Source organism: Dendrobium catenatum, unplaced genomic scaffold, assembly GCF_001605985.2.
Source record: "Dendrobium catenatum unplaced genomic scaffold, ASM160598v2 original_scaffold_211366, whole genome shotgun sequence".
NCBI classification, from domain to species: Eukaryota; Viridiplantae; Streptophyta; class Magnoliopsida; order Asparagales; family Orchidaceae; genus Dendrobium; species Dendrobium catenatum.
In genome coordinates this window covers 69,234-97,204 of record NW_021529777.1, presented here as the reverse complement: position 1 = coordinate 97,204, position 27,971 = coordinate 69,234, and the positions used below count along the sequence as shown (strand labels likewise).

Below are 27,971 nucleotides of genomic sequence, written 5' to 3'. Positions count from 1 at the left end.
AATTAGCAGGTTTCGAACTCAATATTCATCAATGATACACCTCTTCCTAGTAGAATTTGGACACAATTAATAACGATATCATTAGAGGTCAATCTATGATGAATCGAATAGCACAACAAGCAGAGGCGGAGAGAGTCTGTGTCCCGCATCAGGTGCTTCCCGTGAGGGATTTCCAAAAAAAATTTGAATAGAATTTGCAAGCATATCTTCATTATATCATGATTTTTTATAATACATATAAACAATAAAGTGATTAATTGAATCCGAATATAAAAAGCAGTTGAAGCAGTGTTAAAATTGCCCCCACCCTTAAAAAATTTTTGCCACTGACGATAAGAACTCAACACCACCATTGAATTGACTTGTTTGTGGACATGCAACAAACTTCAATGCAAAATCATCTCCATAGCTATTTTCGTACTACTTAAAGCTCTAAAGAAACATTCCAAATATCTCTTGGCTACTGTATCTCTTAGTTTTCTCCATAGCTATGAAGAAGATGATAGGCTATAAAGAGTTCTACTTATCTATTGCCTACACTTTTAACTCTTCTATACAATTAGCATTAACTCATCAAAATTAAGAGCATAGTAAAAGTGAAATCATCTTATACTTTATCAAAGAAGCTTCATTCTTAAGGATCTCATCCTTTATTTAAAGCTCATCAAGAATTTTCTATATATCTTTTTTTTTTTTAAAGAGTAGCTACAAGTTATTTAGGTTCATTTATTTTATAATTAAAGGATTCATGTTATAATTATTTGATAAGTTTTACGCGAGTTGTCGACTACTTAATGCAATCCTCCACTTTTCTCATCCATGATTTGAGACTCTCCAACGATAGTGGGATTGTGACATTGGGTGATCAAGTCATAAAAAAAAAATGTCCGTTTTAGATACATTGGATATATTGTTTAAAACAATGGTGAAATAGATAGAGATATTATTATAAGAATTAAGCTGGTTGAAGTGGAAGAATGTGTCGGGGACTTGTTGTATAATAGAATAACACCACTCAAACTTAGAAGAAAATTTTATAAGATGATGGTGAGATTTTTATTTTTTAGTTATTTTAAAAATCTTATTTATAAAATGATGGTGAGACTTGTAATGTTTTATGACGCAAAATGTTATAGCTTTTATTAGAATATCATAAAATTAAGTTGAGTGCTGCAGAGATGAAGATGCTCATGTAGATGAGTGGCTATATGCATGGAAATTGGAATAACTCCAATGACAAATAAAATTAGAAAGTCACTTTAGATGGTTTGGTCATATAAAGAGTCGGCTTTTCGATGACCCCATTAGAAGATTAGATGTATTAGACCCAATTTACAATAAAAAGATGAAGGTAAACCTAAAAAGACTTCATTTGAAAGTATTAGAAAAAACTTTTTTTTATTAAATTTAAATGAGATATTGACTCTTAATAGAATAATAGAGAATAAAAATTCATAATGCTAATCCCATATAACGTGATAATAGACTTAATGATGTTATAGTATTTTACCATTAAAACTTGTTAACCTTCATTACATAATTTTGCTTACATTATTCAAATATAATCTTTTTTATAGCATTAAATGATAATGCTCCCCCTTCTTCTCACTTAATGCTCGACTTCCACCTAGTCTTCTCACTGAGGCTTCATTCGGGATGACTTTCTTAATACTTCTTAAAATAACTTTTTAGTACAAAAATTTAAATTTTTGTACTAAAAAACTGCCCTTAGAAACAATTAAAAAAAGCCTTCCCAAATGAAGCTTAATGTAGCTTCTCACTTCAAGTGTCAGGTTTTCAATGACAAAAACAACCAAATTTCACAAGCTTTCAGGCAAATCAAATTCACCTAATGAGCTTAGAAAAAAAGAAAAAACAAGGCATTAGCTATAGCACCAGGAATTCAACCAGATTATGATGTCCAGCAACTAAATTTTATTTTGTACAATCTCCATACACATCAGTAGCAATCTTCAAAAAGACAAGAAAATTTAAGCAAAAATTGCATCATAATCACAAATTTGTTCGAAGTATAATTTAGGACAACACTTTCCTTCGGTTCTAACTCCATTAAACAATGGGACAAACTAAGTTCAGAATTAGAATTTAAAAAAAAAAACAAAAAATGCTGCTAATACTCGTGGCTTTTGATATGAAATCCATGGAAGATCCAACTCTATACCAATTCCAGATTATACACACACAATTACATTTTTCATGGCCTGATAGCATTTTACAAACCCTAATGATGAAGACAGCAACAACAACAACAAGAACCAGAAAAGACTCAGAGCAGTCCCCCAATATATCTTGATAAATCCTCCTCCATACACAGAAAATCATAGGGATTTGATCATCAAACTTGATGGAAGGAATGTGATTAGGAACCATGTGAAGGGCGAGGGCTAGTGGTAGACATGCTGAGAAAGGATACCTTTTGGGAAACAAGGACGGCCTCATTGCTGATGGCTTTGGATGCAGCTACATCTTCTAATCGCTTCCACGTCGATTCGCGCTTCGCCTGCAACTCCTTATCCTTGGCTTCTGTTTCTTGGAACCTGAGCGAGCATTCCTCGAAGAGTTCCTGGTCAGCATCCAAGAAGAGTTTTCTGACGTTTAGAGTTAGACCTTGCACAGCTTGGTTCCAATGGCCTCTTAAATTTCGCTCCAGGGCGGGGAAGATGATGGGCAGTATGACCTTTCGGTTTTGAGTGATTAAGTTTCGAACATGATCGTTGTTCCAAAGAAATAGCGATCGCTCGGCTACCTGAATCATCGAGGTTTAAGTCAGAGGAGATTTTGAGATAAAAAGGACACCCAAAGAGAAGTCAACTCTGCGAAAATGCCAAGTAAATGTTGAAGATTTGAGTGAAACTCAGCACCCTTTACTTGTTCTGACTGGAAATTAGATGTATGGGAAAACCAACAGTGACATAAAAGCAGAGGGTGGTGACAGATTTTGGAAATTAAAAAAAAAAACTTGAGAGATTTGGCCTTTGATTCCATCTATTTCAAAGTACAAGATACGTTGCTAACACAAATCAAATATTCATTAAACAATTTCTAATTAGAGTGGATTTTTTGTCAGAGGTTTAGATAAAGATTTAGGAGCTGGATATACAAGTAGGAAAGATTCAAGTAGGTTACAGCTTAAAACACTTGAAAAAAAACTATATTCCTATATGGTTGATGAAAAAATTTCATGATAGAGACAATAAGAATCATGGTAGAGGGAGTTCACTTCACAGAGATCGCAAAAAAAAAAAAAAAAAATCAAGGAAAAGTTAACGCATAAAAGTTAAATCCATGCAATTTCAAGTATTTAAAACCAAATAACCATCCAATCAAACACTACCGTGCCATGACATATATTATATCAGTAGATACTACCAAAACTGTTTTTACCAATCCCAAACCAAGATGAGGAAACTTGGAGGCCAACAACCTTTCTTACAACTAATCCTAATCGCATGAAATGAAAGCTGATTGGACATTTTCGATAAGCAATACTACAAATTCACCTCAAGAATTGGCTCATGATGCAGCACAATGGGCAAGGCTAAGCTAAGTCGTCCATATTCAGTGTCCCAAAACATTATGAAAAATGTGCAAATGATGAGTTGAGTCTAAAGTTAATATAACGTTATATGTTAGCCATGATTCAAAATTGAGTGGGAAGATTAGAGAATCAATAGACAAAATGATTATAGCAAGAATAAAATATTGCACGTTTGCAAAAAAAATTAGATTACAAGAAAAAAAATTAAATTTTTATAGAGATTGGGGAATGTTATAAACTTATGTATGTTGAGAAGATTAACAATAGGAATGGATGATGATTGTGAACATAAACTTCAAATACGACATTGTTTGTATGAACAAGAATTAATCTGGTGAATGCTATTATATTAGTGATGACGATATAATAAAAACGTTTGTGTTTGTATTGCTCAAATTGAATGAGAAAGATGTTCGAAAAACTAATTGTGAAACAATGACTGGACTACTAATACAAAATATACAATACAGGACGAGAGTAATTGTTGTTGGTGACTTGAACATTCCAAGATTATGGCTTATGAAAGATTCATAGTGTGTTTGAAATAAGAGAGACATTTCTCATGTTGTGTTCCTCAAATTGAATGAGAACATCTTGAGAAAGATGTTCGAAAAACTGATTGTGAAACAATTAGTTGGCTACTATTACAACATATACAATAAAGGATGAGAATAATTGTTGTTTGGTGACTTGAACATTCCAAGATTACGGGTTTTGAAAGATTCAGTGTTTGAAATAAGAGAGACATTTCTCATGATAAAGCATAAGTTTGATTTCACAATATCATATGGTCCAGCATTAAGGAACACATTCTTAAAAAATAATAGAAGTAATAAGTTTCAAAATAAAACCAATTAAATGACAGATGAATTTCTCTTACTTGTAAAAGAAAAACTTCCACAAACATTAGAATATGATTCCAGGAGAAAGTTTGTAAATATCCATGCTTGAACCTCGAAATACGATTGTATTTTAATCAACTCCAAAATGAAATTGATTTCCATCAACTCAAGGATGTTTCACTTGAAAATAAGTTGATTCAATTCAAAATGACTATTTTATGTTTGTCTAGATAGATATATGCACATAATAGCATATATACACACAAACACATAAATGCACACAATAAGTAATGGTAATAATGCTTATTGACAATTGTAATAAATGTTTATAAAATTTATTTATCTAGTTACTTTTTTGCTAAAGAAATTAATCAAGTGAAAAAAGTAGTGAAAGAAACTTCAGTGGTTTTTATTCATTTGATAACACATGATAGAGTACCACAAAAATTGATTTTGTTGACATAAATGAGAAATGATGCATGTTAAATGCATGATGAACTTAATAAAAATAAGATAGAGTCTAATACTATTTGAAGGATGATCAAAGAGTACATAATTATAGTAAACATCAACATCAAGTCTATCATTTTGAATTGGTTACATAAATGGCTACAACATATCATAAAAATAATAAACTTTGATGTATGCTATTACTAAATAACATAATTTGATAGGTGAGACTTTCTCCTAAGCAAGCAAATCCAAAATGTTTGAGAAAAATTTATGTGATAAAAGACCTTAAATTAGCCCATACTACATGGTTTAAGTTTAAACCTAACTTAAACTATGTTAAGCATTTAAGCTAAGCCAAATGGATTTAAAAAAAAAATAAATTAAAAAAAAAAAAAAGCTAAGCCTAATGGATTCAACTAAGCCTAACTTTTCCCACCTTAAAAGAAAATTCCAATCTATTGTGCTCTTCATTTTCTCCTTCCTTTGCTCAATTTTGTATTCCCCCTCTACTATCATCTTAGTTGTCCAACACGCATCATCACTGAAGCTATTGTTAGTGTCGTTGTAACAACTCAAATGCTTCACCATCAAGATATAGTCCACTTTGTAATAATAACTCAATTTTGTCCCTTTGGTGTAACGTCCCAGAAAGTCACCCATCCTAGGAACATTCATGTATAAGCATGCTAAATTTTGGAGTTTCTAATGAAATTTCAAACCTTCAATGCTTTATGAAGTAGAGTGTTGGCCAATAAAGGAGAAACATGCAATTAAGTTAAGTGTTACAGAGATGAGTATGCTCAGGTGGATGAGAAGCTTTACTCTTAGAGATAGAATGTAAAATGAGCATACATGAAAAGATTGGAGTAGCTCTAGTGGCAGATAAGATTAGAGAGAGTTGGCTTAGATGATTTGGTTATATAAAATGTTGGCCTTCTGATGGAAATATTATTGCATGCGATCACCGGACCGTCTAAAAGCGAATCAGGATGCACCACGTCACCCTGGTACACAACAAATGGTATCGTGGCGATCCTAATTCTCTTCTGAATGGCGTTCGATGATCGCACGTAATAATTTCACCTTCAGATGACCCTATTAGGAGAGTAGAGGTATTAGAATAGGTCTATGTTAAGAAAGGTAGAGGTAGATATAAAAATTTGGTTAGAAAATATTAGAAAAGTCTTTTTTTTTTTATAAGATTTAAATGAGAATTTGACTCTTAACAAAATACAATGGAGAAAAAGGATTTATGGGTGACTCAATGTTTAAGAATCTAGCTTTTTTTTCTAAAGAGTTTCAAAATCTCTCCCACTTAAGCAACTAAAGTCCTTCTTAGGGGTGTCAATATTTGACCTGAACCGAACATTTCGAGTTCAGGTCAACCCATTTGAAAAATGGGTCGGGTTTGGGATGCAAATTCTAACCCGATTGAAAATTTGGGTCGGGTTCAGGTAACCTGAATCAATCTGGCTGACGATGGGTCTGCTCGCCCACGCGACCCACCCCCCCCCCCCCCCCCCCCCGCCAAGCCCAGGTGCTTCGACACCCTTGTTTACACCTCACCAAGCGCTCCAATCACACCTGTGCTCTCCCGCTGGCGAGCCTTGCTCCTTGCGCTCGTCTGTTCGGCCCTCGTAGCCTCATGATTAGTAGGTCGAGTCAGGTCAACCCAGGTTAGATCCAGGTCAGTTCAGGTTCAGGTATCTAACCCATTTTTCAATTCAAGTCTAGTTCGGGTCAACAAAATTGAAACCGGATCAGTACCGATTTTCCGAACCTAACCCAAATACCCATTTTAACACTCCTAGTCCTTGTTAGTATGTTTAGCCCATAATCATCCACTGGGCAGATAAGAGCACTTAATTTTGATCTTCCAATTAATGTATTGTTTTTAATATCATTTGTAATAGCCCAAACTATTATCTAATTAGATATTATCCACTTTAGCCTAATGAATAATGGCTTCACAACTTTTGTTCCCTTGGTGTAAGTACCAAGTGATCACCCGTCCTTAGAGCGCTCCTATATGAGCATGCTTAACTTTGGAGTTTTAATGAAATTCTAATATTAAACCAAAAGAAGCCTCAATATTAAAGAGCTTAACTTCATTCAACTTATGTTTCACAATCTCTTCCACTTAAATAACTAATATTATTGTCAATATCTTTAGCCCATAATCATCCGCCAAACAAATAAGTTTTAAATGTATAGTTCCCATCTTCTGGCTGGTGTATTGCTCTAATGTCATTTGTTACAACTCAAACTCTTAAAGATCGAGATATTGTTCACTTTGACCTAATGATCTCATAGTTTTGTCTTCTTGGTATAACTTCCCAGAAGGTCACCAATCATGGGAGCTCTCCTTTACAAGTACACTTAAGAGTTTTTAATAGAATTCCAATCGTTACTCCAAAAAATATCTCAATTTTTAAAAGTTTGACTATATTTTTTTAAGGAGTATCATCTTTATTGCCACAACAATAAAAAACCATTACAACCGTAATTCACAATTCCTAATATGGTGTTTTTCAATATCATTGATATCTCCAAGATCGTTGAAATGTGAGAGCATGTTACTTCCTTAGTCTATAATTTTCATGGTTATGATCTTCTTCACCTCCATCCCTAAATTCTATGCATGGCATGGAGCAATTTTAAGCGAGTTAACCTCAAAATATGAGTAAAGAAGGATTTGATTTGAGTTGAAAAGTTAAATTTGACTCTATGTTTATGTGGATTTGAGCCAAGTTTTTAATGTAAATAAAATGATTTCTAAATTTTAAATTGATGTCAAACACCTATAAGTTTGTATGAATATTTGTAATATTTAATTATATATGTATTATTAATGTGCATGTCATATGCCATACACAAGTAAATTTATTTATTCACATATAAGGAGAAAAGCATACATGCATATATAAGTATGTATGTGTGAAAACACAGTTTTGTGTATTTATGATCACTAGTTGAATAAAAAATGAGCCATCCTCAAGCCAAAGAAAATCAATTTTGATTTAGAGTCAACAAAAATTCAAACAATTATCGAGAGAATTTTGAGTTTTGAACACAATTGCCAGCCCTAACAATGTCATTGATGTATCTCAACTCTTGTTGTCATCGTCTATACAATTATTAACAATATTGCCTAAAGTAAGCCCTTAGAATATTATTTATTATTCAAGTGCATAATGCCTAATATAAGGACAAGGCGAATAAATAATGCTTCTATGAAACTAATTATTATAAATCATTACATGTGAGTAGTTAATGGTTTCGCAAATACAATTACTTCATGTAAAGAAACCTAAGTTTATAATTATTCATAGTTGTGTACGTTAAGGATTTGTTTGGCAATACTCTTTGTTTCCTGCTTCAACCTCAAATAATAAAAGCAGTTTTAAGGTCTTAGTAACAGTGAAAAAAAGTTCAATTGAAAAGCTAAAATGGAGCTCTCTTAGAACGACACTTTATACGGCTACCAAGTAAAATGCTTTCAGCATTTATGAAATTTAACTATTTTAGTTAAAAAAATAGATCATTTCATTATTTCAATTAATTTTATATTTTTTATATAAGATTTATAATAATATTTATTCCAGCCATTTCATTACTCATATTAATGCTAAAAGATTTTTTTACCAACAACATCAAGCTTTTAGCCCACTCCGTGGGGTCGGCTACATGAATCCTTTTTTTTCCTTTGTGTTATATTAAGAGTTAAATTCTCATTTAAATCTAATTAAAAAAAATGTCATTTCTAATATTTTCTAACCAAGTCTTTTAAGGTCTATTTCTGCTTCTCTTGACATAGGCCAAATCTAATACAACTACTCTCCTAAGTCATCAGAAGGCCAGCGTTCTAAAAGATTTTTTTACCAAACAAATATAACTCTTATAACACTTTAGACAATAATATTGCCAAATAGTTATCTGTTTTACTCGATCATGTCAGCATAACACGCAGAACTCATCACAGTATAATATGACAGCACAATAAAATCAAGTAGAGCCTTAATTTATAATGCTACATCAAGATGAGTTAAAAAAATTACAGCAAATTAATTAGTTAACCACATTCAATCTCAACAAATGGCGTTACCTTAAAGAGGGGTAATGTAAGCAACCTTACCATTTCTAAAGCGGTTTCCATGATTGTTACCGTAACTAATAAATTAAGATCAATAATCGTGCTTCTAATCTGCACCAACAATTTATGAGCTTATACCACCTAATCTTTGTAGCCAACCAAATGACTCAAGTCCTCTTAGACTTAACGCTTGAGCTTTTAGCACAGCTTATCTAACTATACACCCAAACAAAATCTCAGTACGATATATAATTTTAACAGAAATGAAACTATTATCATTAAAAAATATTGTTGGAAATCAATTGTTTCCTAAATTCCATAGGTTTGATTAACTTAGAATCTAGTATCAGATATAAGATGCAAAAGAGAAACCAACTTTCAGTTTTAAATTTTGAGCATAAAAATGGACAAATGCCAAGGTGAAATGCATGATAAAAAAATATCACAGAGCTTTTATACAAAAAATAGGCTTTATTTGACAATAAATGTCCTGTGTTGTGCTGATTGTCATGTGTAGTCAAATAAGTTGATGACAATTTTATAAGATTAATATTAATACTAATGTTGATAGAATTACAATGTTTAAAATTGTTTGAAAAAAACTATTACAACACTAATATATGTAAAATAACTTGACCCATAAGAACATTATAATAAAATTCATACAAGATTAATTCAATATTCTAATTATTTATTAACTCATAATTTAATATTTTAATTGGTTAATTAATCACTGTATGAATAATTATCTTAGTTATTAACATATTAGCCATATTGATAATGCTAGTGTGCAATCATAATTCTTAATTACCATTAAATTAAATATACTAATGTACTTATTAAAAAATAAATATACAAGTGCATTAAGAAGTTATGGAACAGAAATGATGAAAAATAAGAATTTATAACACAGATCAAAATAGTAAGGATGCTAATGATAATGATGATGATAAATTATTGCATAACTAATTGGAATAACATAAGATTCTAAAAGTTAAATAATTATCTTAATTAGTCATTAATAAAATAATTAATTAGAATATTATTATGAAAACTTAACTAATCAATAGTAAGTCTAATTTACTCCAAATTTTAAGAAAATAACTAGGATAATTTACAATCATAATTGTTAATAAATACATATTATTAATTTTTAATTAATCAAACATTTATCTAATAATTATTTAGACCAATTATCCCCTAATTTGCCTAGTAATTTATACTAATTATTTATTAATAACTACTTGTTTTAAATTATATATTATAATGAAATGTATGACTAACAAGATTACCTTATCATCATAAAAATGAATAAATAATTTTCCTGTTTAATTTTTCCCAATTATTTATAGTTAGTAATAACTACTTGTTTTAAATTATATTCTGGTTTTCATTAAGTTGAACAAATTCAGATAACTGAAAGCTTCTTGTCAAATACCTTAAAACTGATTCTGTAGTCAAAACTAGCATAATTAGGGGGCAAAAAGCAATACCAAATGAAGGCTTAACATTGCAATTAAACTAACTATGCCACATAGATCCCAATGCTGAGCAATAGAAAAGTCACTATAAAAGAAGCTATGTATAAGACAAATGCGAATGATAAAGCAAAGAAGGATTAGAATGAGAAAGGTTTATATTGAACGGACAACAGAAGACAGGTATTTAAGATAAGACAATAAAAAGCAGATAAAAGTAGAAAAAACAATGATAATATAGAACATTATAATTAATGTGAAGCCCTAAAAATAAAGAACAGTCCAAAGGTAATAAAAAAATAAGTTCGGGAAAAAATTAGAAAAACTTACACAATAAAATTAATATCTAATAAGAAATGAATGAAGAACTGATAAATCCATCTTTAAATAATTGGGATAATACTAATTAATGATAATGAGCAAATTTGCCTCATTGTACATAGTTACTTCCCATCGGTTTAAAGTATTTCCCAAAACAAATGAAATATGTGAAAATAAAGAGAGAAATAGTCAGTTTTTTTTTTCTTAAATATAAAGTCACATAAGAATATAAGTTATGATTTTTAAGTTTTTTTTTTTCTTCAGAATCGAAAAAAAAAAGTTTAAATAAAATAACATAAGAGAATCAAGTTATCACAACAAACATTACGGGCATGATTTTATGCTAACGAAGATTTTAAACTCATAAAAACAATCACAAACTAATATCCCCCTCATATTTGAAAATTGAGAACTTTAAGAAACTCAAGCGCCAATGTTTTGAATGAAGATCCATCGAGTTCCAAAACTAAGATGGGAATCTCAACCAAAGATAATTATTTTTTTTCCAAAAAGATGCAGATAGTCGCACCACTTAGGGCATGTTAGATGATTCAAGAAACTAGGCATCCTTCGAAGTTCAATGTCTGCTTACTATAAAAAAATAGAGAAGTCTCTTGATTTTTTGGTGGAGTTGGACTTTGTTTGCATAAAGAAGAAAGTCACATTTCATTAACGACAAACAAAGAATAGGCTCTTTTTCTTAAAAGAGGAATGACCCGCCACAGAAAAATAATTTAATAAATAAAAGTCTTTCTTCCAATAAGATAGAAGAGAAAGGAGTTTCCTACTTTCAAAGAAACTTCCACGTTCTAAAACGTGGACTTGACAGAGAATGTTGGTCTTGCTTTTATTTTCTTTCAAACATAAAAGTAAAAGAAAAACAGAGTACTGAGACAGATTCTACTTAAATATAAATATCTAAAAAGCATGGTTCAGCACACAACGTGTTGCTTTGACCTTCTTTCTTTGATTTCTGACTTGTCAAACAAGAACATAAGAATAAACATTTTCTCTAGTGGATAGAATAGAATTGGTTAATGATCAGGGTGATATTTCAGATAGGCTTGTGGCGTATATCCAGAACTGACAATAATTTCAGAACTGCTTTTTAGATTAAGGTTTCGTTTGGGGCGGTTTTCTTATTGCTTCTTAAAACAGCTTTCTAGTTCAAAAATTAAAATTTTTGTAATAAAAAGCTGCTTTATGAAGCAATAAGAAAGCCTTCCCAAACAAAGCCTATGTTTCCACATATGAACGTGATGCTAAACCTCTAAATGGAGTATTGAGGTTATATCGACCACAAACATCACATTAACAAATAGTCTCCAACGCATGGTTGGGATTGTGCATGACCTACCATGGTATCTTCCCATGCCATCTCTACTACATATGATCCGTTTCAATGGGAAATCCTAGACATATTTAACAGAAATTTTAGCATTTAAATGCTCCAGATTTTGAGTTCAAGCATGTTGTTTGATACCAGTAACATATTAATCAATTGATTAACCAGATGGATTCATGGTAGAAATGGAAATAACCTGATCAAAAGAGAAAAGGATAAAAATGAAGCATCCCAAAGTTTTTTAGAGCTTTTGGTGGTTGTTTCTTAACAACTCATAGATTAGCTGTACTTAATCAGAGTAGATAAAGCCTATCCACTCAAACATCACCATAAACTTTCAGTAAGTGCACAACCGCAACCAACTAATTGCATCAGATTTTTCTAGTCATTTTAATTGAAGAATTTAAATACTATTAGGTCATATAGCATGAGAAAATTGAATACCGATATGTAACATTGGTGATGTGATACAATGAAGATGAAACAAGAATCGCTTGTACGAAATTAATAAATTGTGAACTTGGCGTATTTAAACATAAACGAATGCGTTGTCAAGATAGATCTTTAGAAAATTCCACGGAAGAACTAAGTAACGACAATTGATTACAATTAAGAGCAATAGGAGACTTGCAAAATTGCATCAACAAATAAACAAGTAGAGCAAATGGCACGTTAACAAAATCCATAGTTTAAGATCTAGATCATTCACATCGGGATCCCTCACTTGCACTCTTGATATCGCTCGTCTTAGCGGAGGAAGATTGCAAACAAGCTTAGGGATGCCACTAGTAGACATGTGATGCCAAGGGGACTAGTCGTCGAGGAAGGAGCCGGCGGTGGAGCAGGCAAGGATCGTCCGATGAGGAACCACAATGTACTTGGTCGTTGAAGCTCGATAGTCTCGGAGAGGTAGTGAACGATGCGGTTGATGTAGCGTTCTACCGTGCCGTTGTACTCTCAATCCGGCTCGTAGAATGGAGAGAGTAGGATGTCGATCTCGCCTTGTGCGTTATAAGCAAAGCCGAAATGGAGAGAGTAGGATGTCGATCTCGCCTTGTGCGTTATAAGCAAAGCCGTTGTCGATCTCAGGATCAGCCATACATGATCATGGAAGGATCGTGGCGTAGTGGTGTTATGGTGGAGGAGCCGTCGCCTAGGAGAGGCGGCCAAGAGGAGAGGAGGGGAAGATGGGATTCTCGGGTAGGAGGAAGTGGAGAGGGGAGGGTTGGCTAGGTTTAGGTTGGATTAGGAGGATCAATAGAAATGTGAAATTAATTTTCAGATTACGTGGAATTGGAGGGAAGACTTTGAATTTGGATTCAAATTCAAATTGAAAGAAATAAAGTGGAAGAGAGGAATTATGGAGGATAATTAGGGAGACTTAATTGAGAGCGATTAATGAATATTGGATAGAGAAAAGCAAGGGGAAGGGGGCCGGCCATGTAGAGAGGGAGTTTTAAGTTAAGTATGTGGGCCCCAAAGGATTTAATAAGGATTTAATCAAATCTGAATTTAATCTCAGATTTAATTAAATTGGGTGGTTTCCTTTCTTAGATTTAAGTAATAGGAAAGTATTTGAAAATCCAATCAATTGATTGAATTCTCATTAGGATGCTTTCCTAATTACCAAATTCTAATTTTGGAAAGGAAGTAATGGGTTTTGAAATTTGAATTTCAAATTTATGAATCCAAAGGAGGCGCCGGTGGCTAGGCGTGTGGAGAGGGGAGGATGGGGGAGGGAGGCCGGCGGTTGGGTGGGTGGTGGTCGGCGGCTTGGGCGGCCCAAGGAGGCCAGCGGCAAGGGGAGGGGCTTGGTTTAGGGGGAAAAAAAGGTTTGAGGATGGTGAAGCAGGGTTAGGAGAGGGAATTAGATGCAAGGGAAGAAAAAGAGATTGAAGAACCGTAAACATTGGAATCCACCAAAGGTTGATGGGTATTGCTTTCACCCTCCTTGGGTCTCTCCTCTCAAGAACTCACTAAGAGATCAATCAAAGAAAACTGAAATTTCATTTCATAATTTATCCTCTATTACAATGCAAGAGGCCTCCTATAAAGAGGCCAAAAAGAAAGAAAACCAGAAAAACACAAATGCCCTCGTGGCTACAATAGCGACTCAATACCCACATGGATAAACTAGGAAAAATAGAAAATGCAAGAACAAATAAAATACAAGATATATCAAAAGTAAAGACTCTGGATTGTATCCGTCAATCTCCGACTCCGACGATGGTACACATGTCGAAATCTGATGTCCTCATCAATTGGACTCCTAATTATTTGTTCTGGGAGATGAGTGATAGGAAGTGGATGCACTTTTTTTTGAAATCAGCGAACGACAATAAGAAATTATGAAGAAAAACACACCAAAACTATTTTTATTACAAGATATATGAAAGAAAATAGCAAGATATAGTTGAATCTTCATTTCAAAAGGAAGATCCGGCTCTCCCAAATCCCTGGCTTCCGGCTAGAGCCCAAATAACATAAGAAATTCTAATTTTAACAAACTCCAAACATAATATGAAATCACCCCATAGTTAGCCTTAAATAGGCTCCCATAATTCCCTCCCAAATCAACCCCCTTTCCCTATATAAATCTCTCTCAGATTTGAATTCAAATTAAATTTATTTTCATAATTAATTACCTCCCAATTGTAATTAAAACTTTCCTAAACAATCCCCTTAATTTCTCATTTTCCTTATATAATCCTCTCTTAGATTTTAAATTCAAATTAGATCTCTTTCCCTAATTAATTCCCTCCCAAATGTGATTAAAAATTTTCCTAAACAATTTTCCTTTGATTAAGAACATTCCTAAATAGTTCTCTCTTAATTAGAAAACTTTATAATTCCCTCCCAATCAAATCGGCCGGTCTATCAATGAGCTCATGCATAATGTGGATTCTCTCGCCCTGGGGTATTGAAGCTAACAATATCAGCAAGCTTTTCTAAGAAACCAGACACAATATTGCAGAAACTAAAGCTACAACTTACTATATAATCCATCAGAATGGATAAAAATTTACAAGATTTGAATAGAACACTAAATACAATTCACCAAAATATATTCAGTGAGGGGCATCATCATGAGGTGCTCTCTAGAAGTAACATGACACAACTAAAGCTAATTATTACAAGTGCTAGCTAGGATGTCACCAATTAGTCGCATGTTATGTAATAGCCCGTATTTTTACTTTGTCATTTTTTTTAAGGCATTATAACTCCAAATCGCAAACCATCTTTGTCATAATATTTTGATTGAAGTATTTTAAATGCACGAATTTTTTCATAATTTTTGGGCACCGATAAAAATCCTTAAGAAACTGATATCTGTTGGTATAAGTGAGAATTTTAAGACCTTTAGGTGTCTGTTTTGCAAATCGATTTCACCGATATTTTAAATAAAATGATTTATTTTATGGTTATTTTCATGTAATTTTTGAAGTCTTTAAATGATTTATTAGAATTTTATACTAAAAAAATTGATTAAATTTATTATATAATATTAAATTATTATTTAAAATTTTAAATCATAAAAATCTTAAACTATTTTACAGAATTTATAAAATAAGCTTTTTATATTTTTTCCTTGTTCATTTCGGCAAAGGAGAGTATATTAGGGATATTTGAGAGAAAAGAGAGGAGAGAAACTAAAAGCTCGGATCTGGAGGCCACGGTGTTCGTCGGGATAATTGGGATATTTGCTCGTCTCACTGTAAGGAACCTTTACCCTATTTTTTAGTTTAAATGTGTTTTTGGTATTTTTCTGATTCAATTTGGGTTTCCGTTACCCAAAAACGTTAATAACTTTGTGTTGGCAAAACTTTCACCGTGTAATTTTTTGTATGTTATTGATCTCATAATTATGAGCATTTTGAGTATTTATTTGAGATTTTCACTGGGTAATTTTGAAAATACAACGATTTTTGTCTACCTAGAAATTTATTTTGACATCTAAAAATAGTAGTATAGTACAATAAAAGTTTTAAAACATCGTTTTATACAATTCCTGTATTTTGGTAATTTTCTGAAAATGTGAATTTTTTTCCTAATAGGATTATTTGTTGTCTACCGTTATAACATTTTGACATCTTCTTAATCAAGCACAATTATGTATTATTTACTGCAATGTATTGAAAATGAATGTGAATATGTGATTAATATTGTTGTTATAGTATTGCGATAATAATGTATGTGTAAAAGACAAGTAAAAACTGGTTAACCCATTGGTTGGAGACTGATTGACCTATACAAAATGGTGAGATGATGGACTTTCCTTTAAATATTGTGATTTGGTTTTATTATCTACTGATTCACGTGATACTGATTGGAAGTTATAAGGAGATTATTAGTGTGCTGACGGGCAAAGAGTGACGACTTTATTTACTGAGTCAATAGTTTACTAATACTGATGCAATACTAGAAAATACTGTGATAGCTAGGACTTCTTACTTGTTTAGTGTGACTATTGAAATGCATGTTTTGAGAGCATTGTTCTTATTATTGCATGGATTTATTGTTTCTGCACGAATTTACTATTATTGCATCATTCTATTATTCCTGCCGCTGGATTGCTATTGTTACTGATATATATGCTGATACTATTTAATATTACTGATTCACTGTACTAATATTAAACATGTGATATACTGAGCACATGATATAGAATAATTGAATAGTATATATATATTTCAATATGATTTTATTGCACTGAATCAATTTCAATAGTCTTTACTGAAGTTTTGATTGAATGCCTTATATGATTTTTTACTGATTGGTATTACATAAACGACAATTGCTTTACTGTAATTGCGATGATTTGATCCCTAACATGCATATTGATCCTTTACCGTATTTTAAATTCAGTTATAGGTTTTGGCGACCTATTGACTTTTTAAGCTCATTATATGGTTAAATGATTTTAAGTCAGGACAGGGGAACAGGAGTGTGAGACTGGTCAGGATTTTTCAAGTTCTGTTTCTTTTTATTCTAGTTATTCTTTTATACTCAGGATATGATAGATATGTGATGTTTGTGTAGATCATAAGTATTGTATATGATTTTCTAAAATGAATATAGATGTGTACATTGATGTTTTGAATTATAGAATCTATTTTATTGTTTAATATTGATAGATGATATTAGATAGATCTAAATGTTATTTATTTAAAGGATAATTGAATAATTCTTCTAATTTAGATTCTGAGGCATCACAATTGATATCAGAGCATAATTATTGAAAGAATTAATTGTTACCAAAGCTGTAGGATTTGATTGAGAGTTGGGTATAATGGGTAATTTCAGGTGCATTATTTTATATATATAATTGCATGTGTGTATTATTTAAATCAAACTAAATTATGTTAGTAAAAAGTTAAATGGATCATCTAGAGTCTAATGTATCAAATGAGCAACACAATGCAACTCCAATGCCATCAGAAAATATGATGCAGTTGGCTACTATTATAGCACAGGTAATGGGGATGCGCAAAGTAAGTCAGTTGGAAGCAAAGAATAAGATAGAGATAAACATTTGCATACATTTCATAAGTTGAAGCCTCCATTGTTAAAAGGAGTTGTAGGACCTCTAGCTGCATAAAACTGATTGTTGAGGATAGAGAAAATCTTTGACAGCATGCAGTGTCCGGAGAGCTGGAATGTGCCATTAGTTGTATTCCTTTTCGAATGAGAGGCAGAGAAATGGTGGATTGGACAATAGAGAGAGAAATTTCAAAGGAAGACAAATGCTGAGATCACTTGGGACCTATGATGCACGGACATGGACACAGCGACACGGACACGATACGACACGGGACACGGCTTTTTTTTCAAAATATAGGACACGGGTACGGTGCGGACACGGCAATACATTTTTTTATATAGTGTATTAATATTAATGTAATATCATATTAAAAATGTCAAACAATAATAAATGAATGACATGATAACTTGTCTAGCTTATAATATAAAATATTTAGTACAAAATATCTAGTACAACCACAAAAATATAAGCAAATAATCACTTACTACAACATCAAGCAGTTAAGCTTCAACTACTAGGATTAGCTTTAGAGGTTTGTTTTTGGCCTTCAATATCATCATCATTGAATATCACTACTTTCAACTCTGGTTCAACAAGAGAATAATTTGTAATTGTGCAAAAAGAGAGGAGATGAAAATATCTTCACTGCCAAAGAGAAATAAAAAAGAGAATATTCAATGAATGGGTATTAAATGCAGACGTTGATTTGGTGTTGTGGATATGAAATAAGAAATTTAGTTTAAATCTCGCCAAATATAAGAAATTATATTTTTTTAAAAATATAAAATATTTAAGATACGCGTGTCGGACATGCGTGTCCAATTTGTTTTTAATATTTTTTTAATCGGACACGTTTTCGGCGTTTCTGACATGTGTCGGAGGAGTGTCGGACGAGTGTCGTGTCGGACACGGTGTCGGACACTGCATGCCTCTTTGAGGAGAAGTGTCGGTGCATCATAGCTTGGGACAAGTTCACTATAGTATTCAGGATGTGGTTTGTACCTCCGTCAGCAAGAGGATAGATGCAGGAAAATTTCATTAAGTTGGAGCAAGAACGTAAGATGCAGTATGAAACTGAGTTTACTGCTCTTGTTAGGTATGCTCCTCACTTGATCCCTACCACTGATGAAAAATGCTATAGGTTTCTATAAGGGTTGAACAAGGAGCTCAGACACCCACTAGTACCTTTACAGATTCAGGAGTTTTCTAAATTGGTGGAGCGGGCCAGACTAATAGAGATTGATTTGGCAGCACCAACATCCAGATATGAGGCTGGCTCCAGATATGATGTCAACAGGAGCCGAGACGAACAAAATAGAGAGAGATGGTGACAAGAAAAGCATGTATAATGATTTGAAGGGATCTACATCAGTAGCATCTTCTGGCAGCTACAATTAGTGCATTCATTGTGGTCGACGACATCCAGCTCAGTACAACTTGTTGACTGGGCGATATCGTCGATGTGGAAAGGGGGAGCAGGAGTGTGAGGCTAGTCAGGATTCTTCAAGTTATGTTTCTTTTTGTTTTAGTTATTCTTTTATACTTAGGATATGATAGATATATGATGATTGTGTAGATCATGAATATTGTATATGATTTTTTAGAATGAATATAGATGTATACATTGATGTTTTGAACTATAGAATATGTTTTGTTGTTTAATACTGATAGATGATATTAGATAGCTCTGATTGTTATTTATTTAAAGAATAAATGAATAATTCTTTTAATTTAAATTTTGGGGCATCACATGTTATAACTTAAAATAAAGTGTTTTGAGAAAAGTAGGCAATGGTTTTAAGATGTTACCAATTTAACCCAATTATCATGAAAACGGGCCATGGTTATTTCAGATCAAAACTAAAATTAAATTTTCTACATAAAATTTAAGGAAATTGATGATGAACGCAGTGATTACACAAAAAATAGCTACTATTTATTTGTACGGAACAAAATGGAAATAAAAGAAATATAACCATAATAAGGAAGATAATAAGCTATTGTATACTGAAAAGTTGATAATAAAAATGAAGTGTAGATAACAGTGGATAGAGAGATGAAGGATAAGATCATAAATGAAAGTGAATATGATTAGTGATAGTGAGATCTACTTTAATATTTATCTTATCGTTCAATTCCGCATAAGATTTTACTTATTATTGCCTCTAAATTGAAACGTGCAAACTTCTTTAAGCAAATCACTTTCGCATGGATTGTTTCACATCAGAGATAATTATTAATCTAATTACCTATAAAAAACTATAAATATAGTCGGTGCTTATGCTTCTTAAGTTGGATTAGAATATACTTTAAAACTAATTTTAAGAAATGAAGGAAGAACTATTATCATGCATACTTAAGAAAGATAGGACAATTATGAGGGAAACTTAAAAGAAAATATAGGTTCTAGTAGAATGAGTTATAAAAGGATTCATGGTGGGAATATAATTATAGAAATGTAGTAGGAGAAACAATACTTGATTTTGTAACAACATATGATCTCGCAAAAGCAAACATATCATTTAATATATTAAAAGAACACTTAAATACTTTCAAAAGTAGTGCACCTGAATCACAAATAGAGTTCATTTTACTTGGAAGGAAAGAAATCTTTTTGCAAGTAGTGCAAGGAAATTCCCTGAGATAATCTTTTTGCAAGTAGTGCAAGGAAATTCCCTGAGATAATTTGACAATGGAACACGAAATAGTAGTTTTGAATGTATATCTAAGTAGTATAAAGAAAATGATAAAAAAAGAAAAAAAAATTGATGAAGCTTAAAAAGAAAGAAATGATTAATCTTCTAAAATTAGTATTTTAGGAGAAATTATTTTGCGCGGTGTCCGAACGTGTCAATGCATGGGGTGATGTGGCGCGTCCAGATCGGCCTCCGGACACCACACGTAATAATTTTTCATATTTAGAAGGTACTTTTGGGGGTTTCCTAGGGTGAGATGTGGAAAACGTTGTCCCGACACATGCAAGGGGTGCTTTCGAATTGTGAGGCATATGCCATATAAGAGTTGGGGCTAACCTTTTATGCCTCTTTGCCAAATTAATGACACCATGATATAAGTTGACCTAGTAAGGTATAAATTACTATATTTTATTCTAATATAAATAAATTCCTTATCCATTTAAGTAAACATATGAATAAAAAAAATTGTCTGCTATGTCCTATCAAATGATTCCCCTCCTGCAAGCCCACAAGAAACATTTAAGTCCTAACCACGACTTGTCGCTCTGTCTCCCTTGTAACATCAGAAAATGAAGCAAGCATGACTCATTATTTTTCATCTCCCTCCCATCACATCTCAATATCCATTCTCTTTGTTGAGAAATCGTCACTTATCTTCACTCTACATTGCTCACCAATCTTTGTCAACGAATTCACAGGTCAACCACTCTTCATCATCAAAGAAGCCGACATATCACAAAAGTAGTAGCATGACTCTCTCATTTGAAGCTTCTCCTTTTTGTTTATTTTCAGCAGAGCTTTGCTAACTCTCAATGAATAAGACAGAGGATGAGAAGCCTAAGAAGAGAGAACTTACGGAGTGAATAATTACTTATTTTGTTTCATTTTGACAACTTATTTTATTTGATTATACACACACACTCACACATATATATTCATTAGACTTTGGAGTTATACTATGAATCATATAATCAGAGTATGGATTTGGGATATTATTCCATATTTTAATTATATTTGATTTTTAAATCATATTTTACTTATGAAATATTTAAAAAAATTATAAAATTTATGGGGCTTAGCATAACTATTCTAGATAATTTGTTAAAGGAGGCAACTTGAAATTTGTTGGTTGAACCAAACTTTATGTGAGGTAAGATGGCTAATTTCATAAAGAAGAGTCACATAAAAATTTTTAAGAGAGTCTATAAATAGAGAGTATATAAGAGAGCTTCAAGGTGGAGTGAGGGAGCACACAAGATCATTAAAGAAAAAATACAAGTATAGAGTGACGAACAATAAAAAATTCTACAGCTTATACTATAAGAAAAAAGTCCTATAAAGAACATAATGAGCAAAATAAAGACAACAATTAATGATATGTATAGTAGACTAGGTGCTAAAAAAAGAAAAGACATAATACAACGTAGATGCACAAGATTTAAGAGATCTAGAGACTTTGGTTAGAATGAAACAAAGCTTACAAGATCATAATTATAGATTAAGACGGCATAGAAAGATAGAAACACTATTTTGAAAAAATAATAAACAAGAGTTTAAAAAAAGAATTCATTTTTTAGGACTACAATATGTAAAATAATAATGAATATTATATATTGATCCCAAACAGTGAAGCAGAATTAACTCTAAAGAAGATATATATGTATAAAACTTTGGATCTAGATGTAATTTATTGAGATTTGGAGAGTTGTGTGCAAATTGTATTAATTTGGTTAACAAACATTTTTAATGGAATGTTAAAGAGTAAGAGGATGTAAAAAGACTAAAAAAAGCACTTTCGCGCCATTATATAGATGAGATGTTCAAGATTGTTATTGTTATAGAGAAATTATATTTATAAGTCAAATAACATAATTATGGAATAAAGTAATGAAATTTTGGGGATTAAAAGAATGTCAAATGATTAGATTGGAGCATTTTGGCAGCAATATTCAAGAACGAATGAGATGTTCAGGATTCTGATTATTATAGAGAATCTGAATTAATAAATCATATTACAAAGCTATACGAAGTAGTAACGAAATTGAAAAAAAATGGAGATACGAAAAAATAAACTTTATTACATGCCATGAAGATCCATTATATAGGTATTTTTGTGTTAAAAGAATTAATAGAAAAGTATAAAAAGTAGAAAAGAGACTTCATACCATTATTATTAACCTTAAGAAGATATATGATCGAGTGACACAATAAATTGACTTGGGCACCCATTAAAGAAAAAAACGTGTTAAAATTGCATTGAAGTTATTAAAAATATGCATGACGAAGAGCCTTGACAAGTATTAGTAGTTATGAAGTGCCCAAAGAATTTCCAATAAGGATTACAATAAGGGTTGCTATTATGTTTGAGTCTCTTTAAATTGATTATAAAGATGCAAACTAAAGACAAAATGTGAGGTGTCGTAGTGTATGTTTTTGGTATATGAGATAATTTTAATCGATAAGATATTAGTGGAAATTAGAATAATGCAAAAAACTTATAGAAGATAAAGCGCTTAGTAGTAGTAAAAAAACTAAGTATATGATATGCAATTTCAATAACCATGAGATTAATAATTATTAGTTGAAAACATTAGGAAGAATATATTGAGGAATGATTATATTAGAGGAGCAATAAGAGCAGTATCTATAGAAGATAAGATATTGAAAAATATGCTTAGGTGATTTGAACATATATAATGAAAACTAACAAAGTGTACCCATAAAAAATATGTTTAACAATATTATCGAGAGATTAGATAAAGAGGGGTATGTCAAAAGTAACACAGATAAAATTATGCAAAAATATTTGAGTTAAAAAATTTAACACCTCCTCTACACTCAAACAAAAACAAATAAAGAACAATGAATAATAAAGTTGAACCCAAATAGGTGGCATAAAGGCAATAAAGCTAATGATAATGATGGTGAAATTATCCAAAGGATTAGTTCAATTTAACATTAAATTTTAATGTATCATGGATGAACACTTCCCTTCAATCCAAGGAAATTAGAGAAGGTTTTTTGAACCTCAAAGCATGAATATAACTTTGCAGTACTTCAAAGGTAGTTAAACTATGAAAAATTAGTTTTCAACCACGTCAAGAAGTATGAGATGGTATTTGCTATTTGACCATTCAATCTATAATTTTATCCTTTCATGTTATATAATTCTTGTCATCGAAGTTGTGCAACTGCTCATGTTTTATAGTTGCAACTATTATTATTATGCACCGCTGAATGCATTGAAATTCAACACAAAACTTGACATTAGCCACAATTAAAGAACAAAGACTCATAAAGTTGAACCACAACAGTTGGCATAATGGCAATAAGCTAATGATAAAGATAGTATTATTATCTACAGGATTTGTTCAGTTTAACATTATGTGTAAATTCATTGTGGATGAACACTTGAATCTCAAAGCGTGAATATAACTTTGCAGTACCTAAAATGTAGTTAAACTGTGAAAAATTAGTTCTCGACCATGTCAAGAAGCAGTGGATAATACATGATTGCTACTTCTATGACATTAAACCATTCAATCCATAATGTTATACTTTTCATTTTATATCAGTATTTTCATCCAGGTTGTGCAACTGCTGTTGTTTTAGAGATGCAACTATAATTGTCATGTACCCATGAATGCATTGAAATTCAACACAAAACTTGACATTAGACACTAGCTTTACCAGTTAAAAATGCATTTAGTCCCCAGGCAAATGTTTTTTAATAAGTACAAGGTTTAAGTTTTTATCTGCTTTATATCAATTTAATATTACGTGCAAAAGGCACCTTAAAATATAAAATACCAAATCTAATAAGACCAACGGAGTAGATATCTCAAAATATCATGCTTAGAAGAGAATTGACATCTGCTACATCACCATATCCTATGTTATGAAGTGTTCGCATTTAAATAATTCACAAAGGATAGAGCACAAAAGAACTACATCATAATTCTAAGAAACATCACCATCCCTTTAAATGATATTTAAAAAAGGTAAAGTGTAAAGATGGAAAAAAAAAAACTTTTTTGAGGTAAATGTCATGGCTGCACTCACAATCTCAGGATTTAAGGTCCATTCAACTAGAGTATGGTTGTCCAAGCTCCCATAACATCCTATGTTCATCCAACTCCTAACACACCGACACAACCTGAGACACTGAGCAACACCTAAGGCGCTCACCCAAGCGAGGCTCTAAAAAAGAAATAGAAATATATTATTTCATAAATATATTTGAATTAAGAGGAAAACTTTTCGATAATATAAAATGATAATCACATTGATTTAACAATTATAATAGGGAAAATAGTGACTTTCAAGTTCCATTGAATTTCAAGTTTAAGAATCTTGTTACAACCTTAAACAAATGTTTCAATAGCTTAACTAGTTAAACAGTTTTTTTAGTGTCATAGCCCAGGACAAATCTAATGCTTATTTTTTGTTCTCTTCTTTATTATCCATGCTCTCTTTTCCATCATTTGGTTTATGGTCCTCCATCTCCTCCTCTGTCACCATAAATTAACTCCTTATTCTCAAAATTTACTAGTCTATAACTCGATGCTCTTACACTTATATTGAATCTGCAACTTTCTTCATAGTCTGCATTCTTATTTATCCCGATTCCGGTTCATTTCATATCACCCCAAGCAAATTTATTGTTATTGAAAACTAACTCATTTTCCATGCTTGAAGTATTTTATTTGGTATAACTGAGTTGGTGCTATCATGTATGAAACAAAATATATAAATATACTCCTTGTTAGAGATGCTTTATGAATGTGTTCATTGTGCTCATGAAATCACAGAGAAGTTGCATGTGTGAGTTTTCAAAGCACATTTACCATACAAACCAAAACTAAAGGAGCAAAGCATGTTAAAAACTCCAGCAAGCCAAGCCTTAGCATGAATTTATTCAATCAAAGAAAGCTACTAGCTCCGAGACCTAGCACTTGTAGGCAAGGAATTCACCTAGGTTGTTTGATGAGTGTTATGACCTTATCTTGCTTGGGCTCCTAGGAGAGTGCCCTTGCCGAAACAACATTGGTTGTTATAGACCCCTATACTAAAGGAACTACCAAAAAAAAAGTTAAAAAGTCATGAAACTATTGTTTTTAGGGACTTTAGCCATAACACCTCAGATCCTAATCTCTAGGAAAACCAGAAATTACCTAAGCAAATATCGCAACAGCAATAATGTGATACTTTTGGTAAAATGTGAAAATTTTTCAATTTACCAATGAAGTGGGGTGGAAAGCTAGAGTATTAATGTTAGCTTGCTAGTATGCTTAAAATCATCAGGAAATTCAAAAAACATGGATGCTCAAAATATATTTAGCTTTGTGACATGATTAAAGAAAAATATCAGTGAATATAAATACTGATAGAAAAACCAGTCCATCCCCATCTGTTGATATCCTTTTATACCTAATGTTTGAAAAGTGGAGCTAGGCATTCAATTCAAATAACATAGTTATCTCAACTCCACTGAAAATATTTCATTCTCAAAGACGTATTTGAAAATTGTATTATAGCTTCTCCTCAAAATTATGAGTAAAATATTAATCTGATTAATAGAAATTGAGCCAATCATAAAATAGCAGCAGCATTTACAATAAAATATACCAACATGCATGCACCTGCGCTCTTTGTTTTAGACTTTGAATGATTTTAATCACAAACTTATGCAAACACCCAAATACCCAATTCCACAAATTTTTAATTATGATGCTTCCAAACGTGTTATGAGAAGAAAACAATAGCTAGTGCAGGCAGACAAAAAAATCAGTACTAATATTAATCAATAGGAATGAAAGTACCTGAAAATGTGAGCTGTTGAGGCACCTAGCTATTTGTCTAAAGAGGGGCACCATGCATCTCTGAAACTCCGGCTCTTGTGTGGCCTCCAGAACTTCTTCCAGCTCCCCAAGGAACATAACCTCTTTTGAGCTATTGGTGAGAGGCCAGTACTTCAAGAGCCCTCTAATGACTGTGTCGGCAAGCTTGTTGTCCTTCTCCGCAAACTGAGTGATGCAGTAAGAAAGCTGCTGGTGGTACAGCGCCAGACATTTAGGTTTGTGAAGTGGAATCAACGCCCGGACAAGGAACAATTTATGTTCTTCCTTTAGTGGTAGTGCAAACCCATTAATTATACTTCCAAGAATCTCAAGAAGTTCTGCAATTCCATTATGCTTCTCAGTTTCAAAAATGAATCGGAAAAATATGTTATTAATAGCTTTCCTGATGAAGGGCCGATGAACCATGAATTTTCCATAGACACGGTGGAGTATCATCTTCAAGTACTCTCTTTCCCTCGGGTCCTCAGAGTCAAAGAGGTCCAGCAGCCGGAGTATAAAGGAGTGATCAACATATCGCTTAGCAATCTTAGCATCGGTTTCGGATGAGGCTATGAACCTCAGGAAAAACTCATAGACAATTTGTAGGTGTGGCCATGCCGGCTCCATCGCTGGCTCTTCCTCCTCAGCCTCAAAACCCTCCACAGCCCTCTGCCCCTCACCGCCTGTCGAAGAGGAAAAAGTTCGGAAGATGTTGGCCGCCACCATCCTCGTGGCCTCTTGCATCGCGGCCTCATTGAACTTGCTGGTGACCGTGGAGGTGTAATCCACAAGCTCCAGTAGCATCTGCCGTTTTATCTCTTTCTCCCTCCCATTCTTCGCAGGGTCCGAAAAGTCAAACACCACGCAGCACATGCCGAGCTTCCGCAGGAAAAGCCCCGGCTTCTCAGAGCTCGGCACGTCGCGGAAGCTAGGAAGCGGCTCATAACTCGCCACAACCCCGACAGCACCGTTGCTGGCTCCGACCGGTGAGGCGGCAGCAGCGGCCGTGACCGCGCCACCACTGCCAACGAAACTTGCCTTCCTCCCCGAGGCGGATCTGACCGAGCCAGCGATGCTGCCGTCGGCTGGCGATTCGCCGGGGGAGGATTTTGAGGAGGGCTTACGAGGAAGCTTGCCAAGTATCTGTTTGATCATATTTACCATTCAAAAACCCTAGCACCCTACCGTCCCCAAGATCGTCACCACCACATGATAAAACGAAAATGATAAGCTCCGATCGTGCAATTTCTAGCCCTAAACGCCGATCGACTGAAGCAGAGTATAGAACGAAACCACTGTTGATTCTAGCAATCCACGCGCTTTGAATTGGCTGAGTCCGCGAGAAGAAGAAGAAAGGGTAGAACGGTAAAACACGTCAGGCGAGATGCGGCGGTGCGGATTTCCGCCGGCCGGAGATCGGCAATGGGGTTAAAAGAGGAAAGAGGAAACGAGGAAAGGAGACAATTTGTGGAAGTCCAACGTCGAGCATTCGACTTGCGAAGGAGAGATTAGCACGTGTGCGCAGCGTGAGCTATTACCCAGACAGTGGGTATACAGTAAGTCTGCTTTGTGGAGTTGTTTTGACCAAAATTGTGATGCTATGCTATGTGGAAATATTGACCAGTCAATAATCAAATTAATATTTGTGGGATCATAGGAGATTGTAATGATATCAAGGATATATTAAGATAATTATTGAAACTAATTTTATTGATTTTTGTGGCTCATTGAATTCTAATGGAATTTAATAGACTCTAATCAAATAATTAGTGTCTCTATTTGAGGTGAACTAACTAGATGAG

The 27,971-nt window shown here is 33.0% G+C and overlaps 1 protein-coding gene across 2 annotated transcripts; it reads right to left on the bottom strand.

Moving 5' to 3' along the window:
- Window positions 1-1,908: 1,908 nt before the first annotated feature.
- LOC110092614 (serine/threonine protein phosphatase 2A 59 kDa regulatory subunit B' gamma isoform-like) lies at window positions 1,909-27,703 on the bottom strand. 2 transcript variants are annotated; one of them, XM_020817252.2, is made up of 2 exons: window positions 26,152-27,699; window positions 1,909-2,767 (listed from the first exon to the last, which is right to left on the bottom strand). In XM_020817252.2, exons 1-2 carry the CDS (start codon window positions 27,331-27,333, stop codon window positions 2,381-2,383), a joined length of 1,569 nt encoding a protein of 522 aa, XP_020672911.1. In that variant the 5' UTR covers window positions 27,334-27,699; the 3' UTR covers window positions 1,909-2,380. The 2 variants fall into 2 exon arrangements, with proteins under 2 accessions (XP_020672911.1, XP_028548319.1); XM_028692486.1 differs by lacking the exon at window positions 1,909-2,767 and adding an exon at window positions 24,296-24,529 and having other exon boundaries at window positions 26,152-27,703.
- Window positions 27,704-27,971: the final 268 nt, after the last annotated feature.

What these genes read in the sequence shown, in the direction of transcription:
- LOC110092614 (XM_020817252.2), bottom strand. Translation starts at nt 27,333, where the DNA reads ATGGTAAATATGATCAAACAGATACTTGGCAAGCTTCCTCGTAAGCCC. An exon ending in TCAACAGCTCACATTTTCAG is followed by an intron (nt 2,768 to 26,151) that starts GTACTTTCATTC and finishes TCGATGATTCAG; the next exon opens with GTAGCCGAGCGATCGCTATT.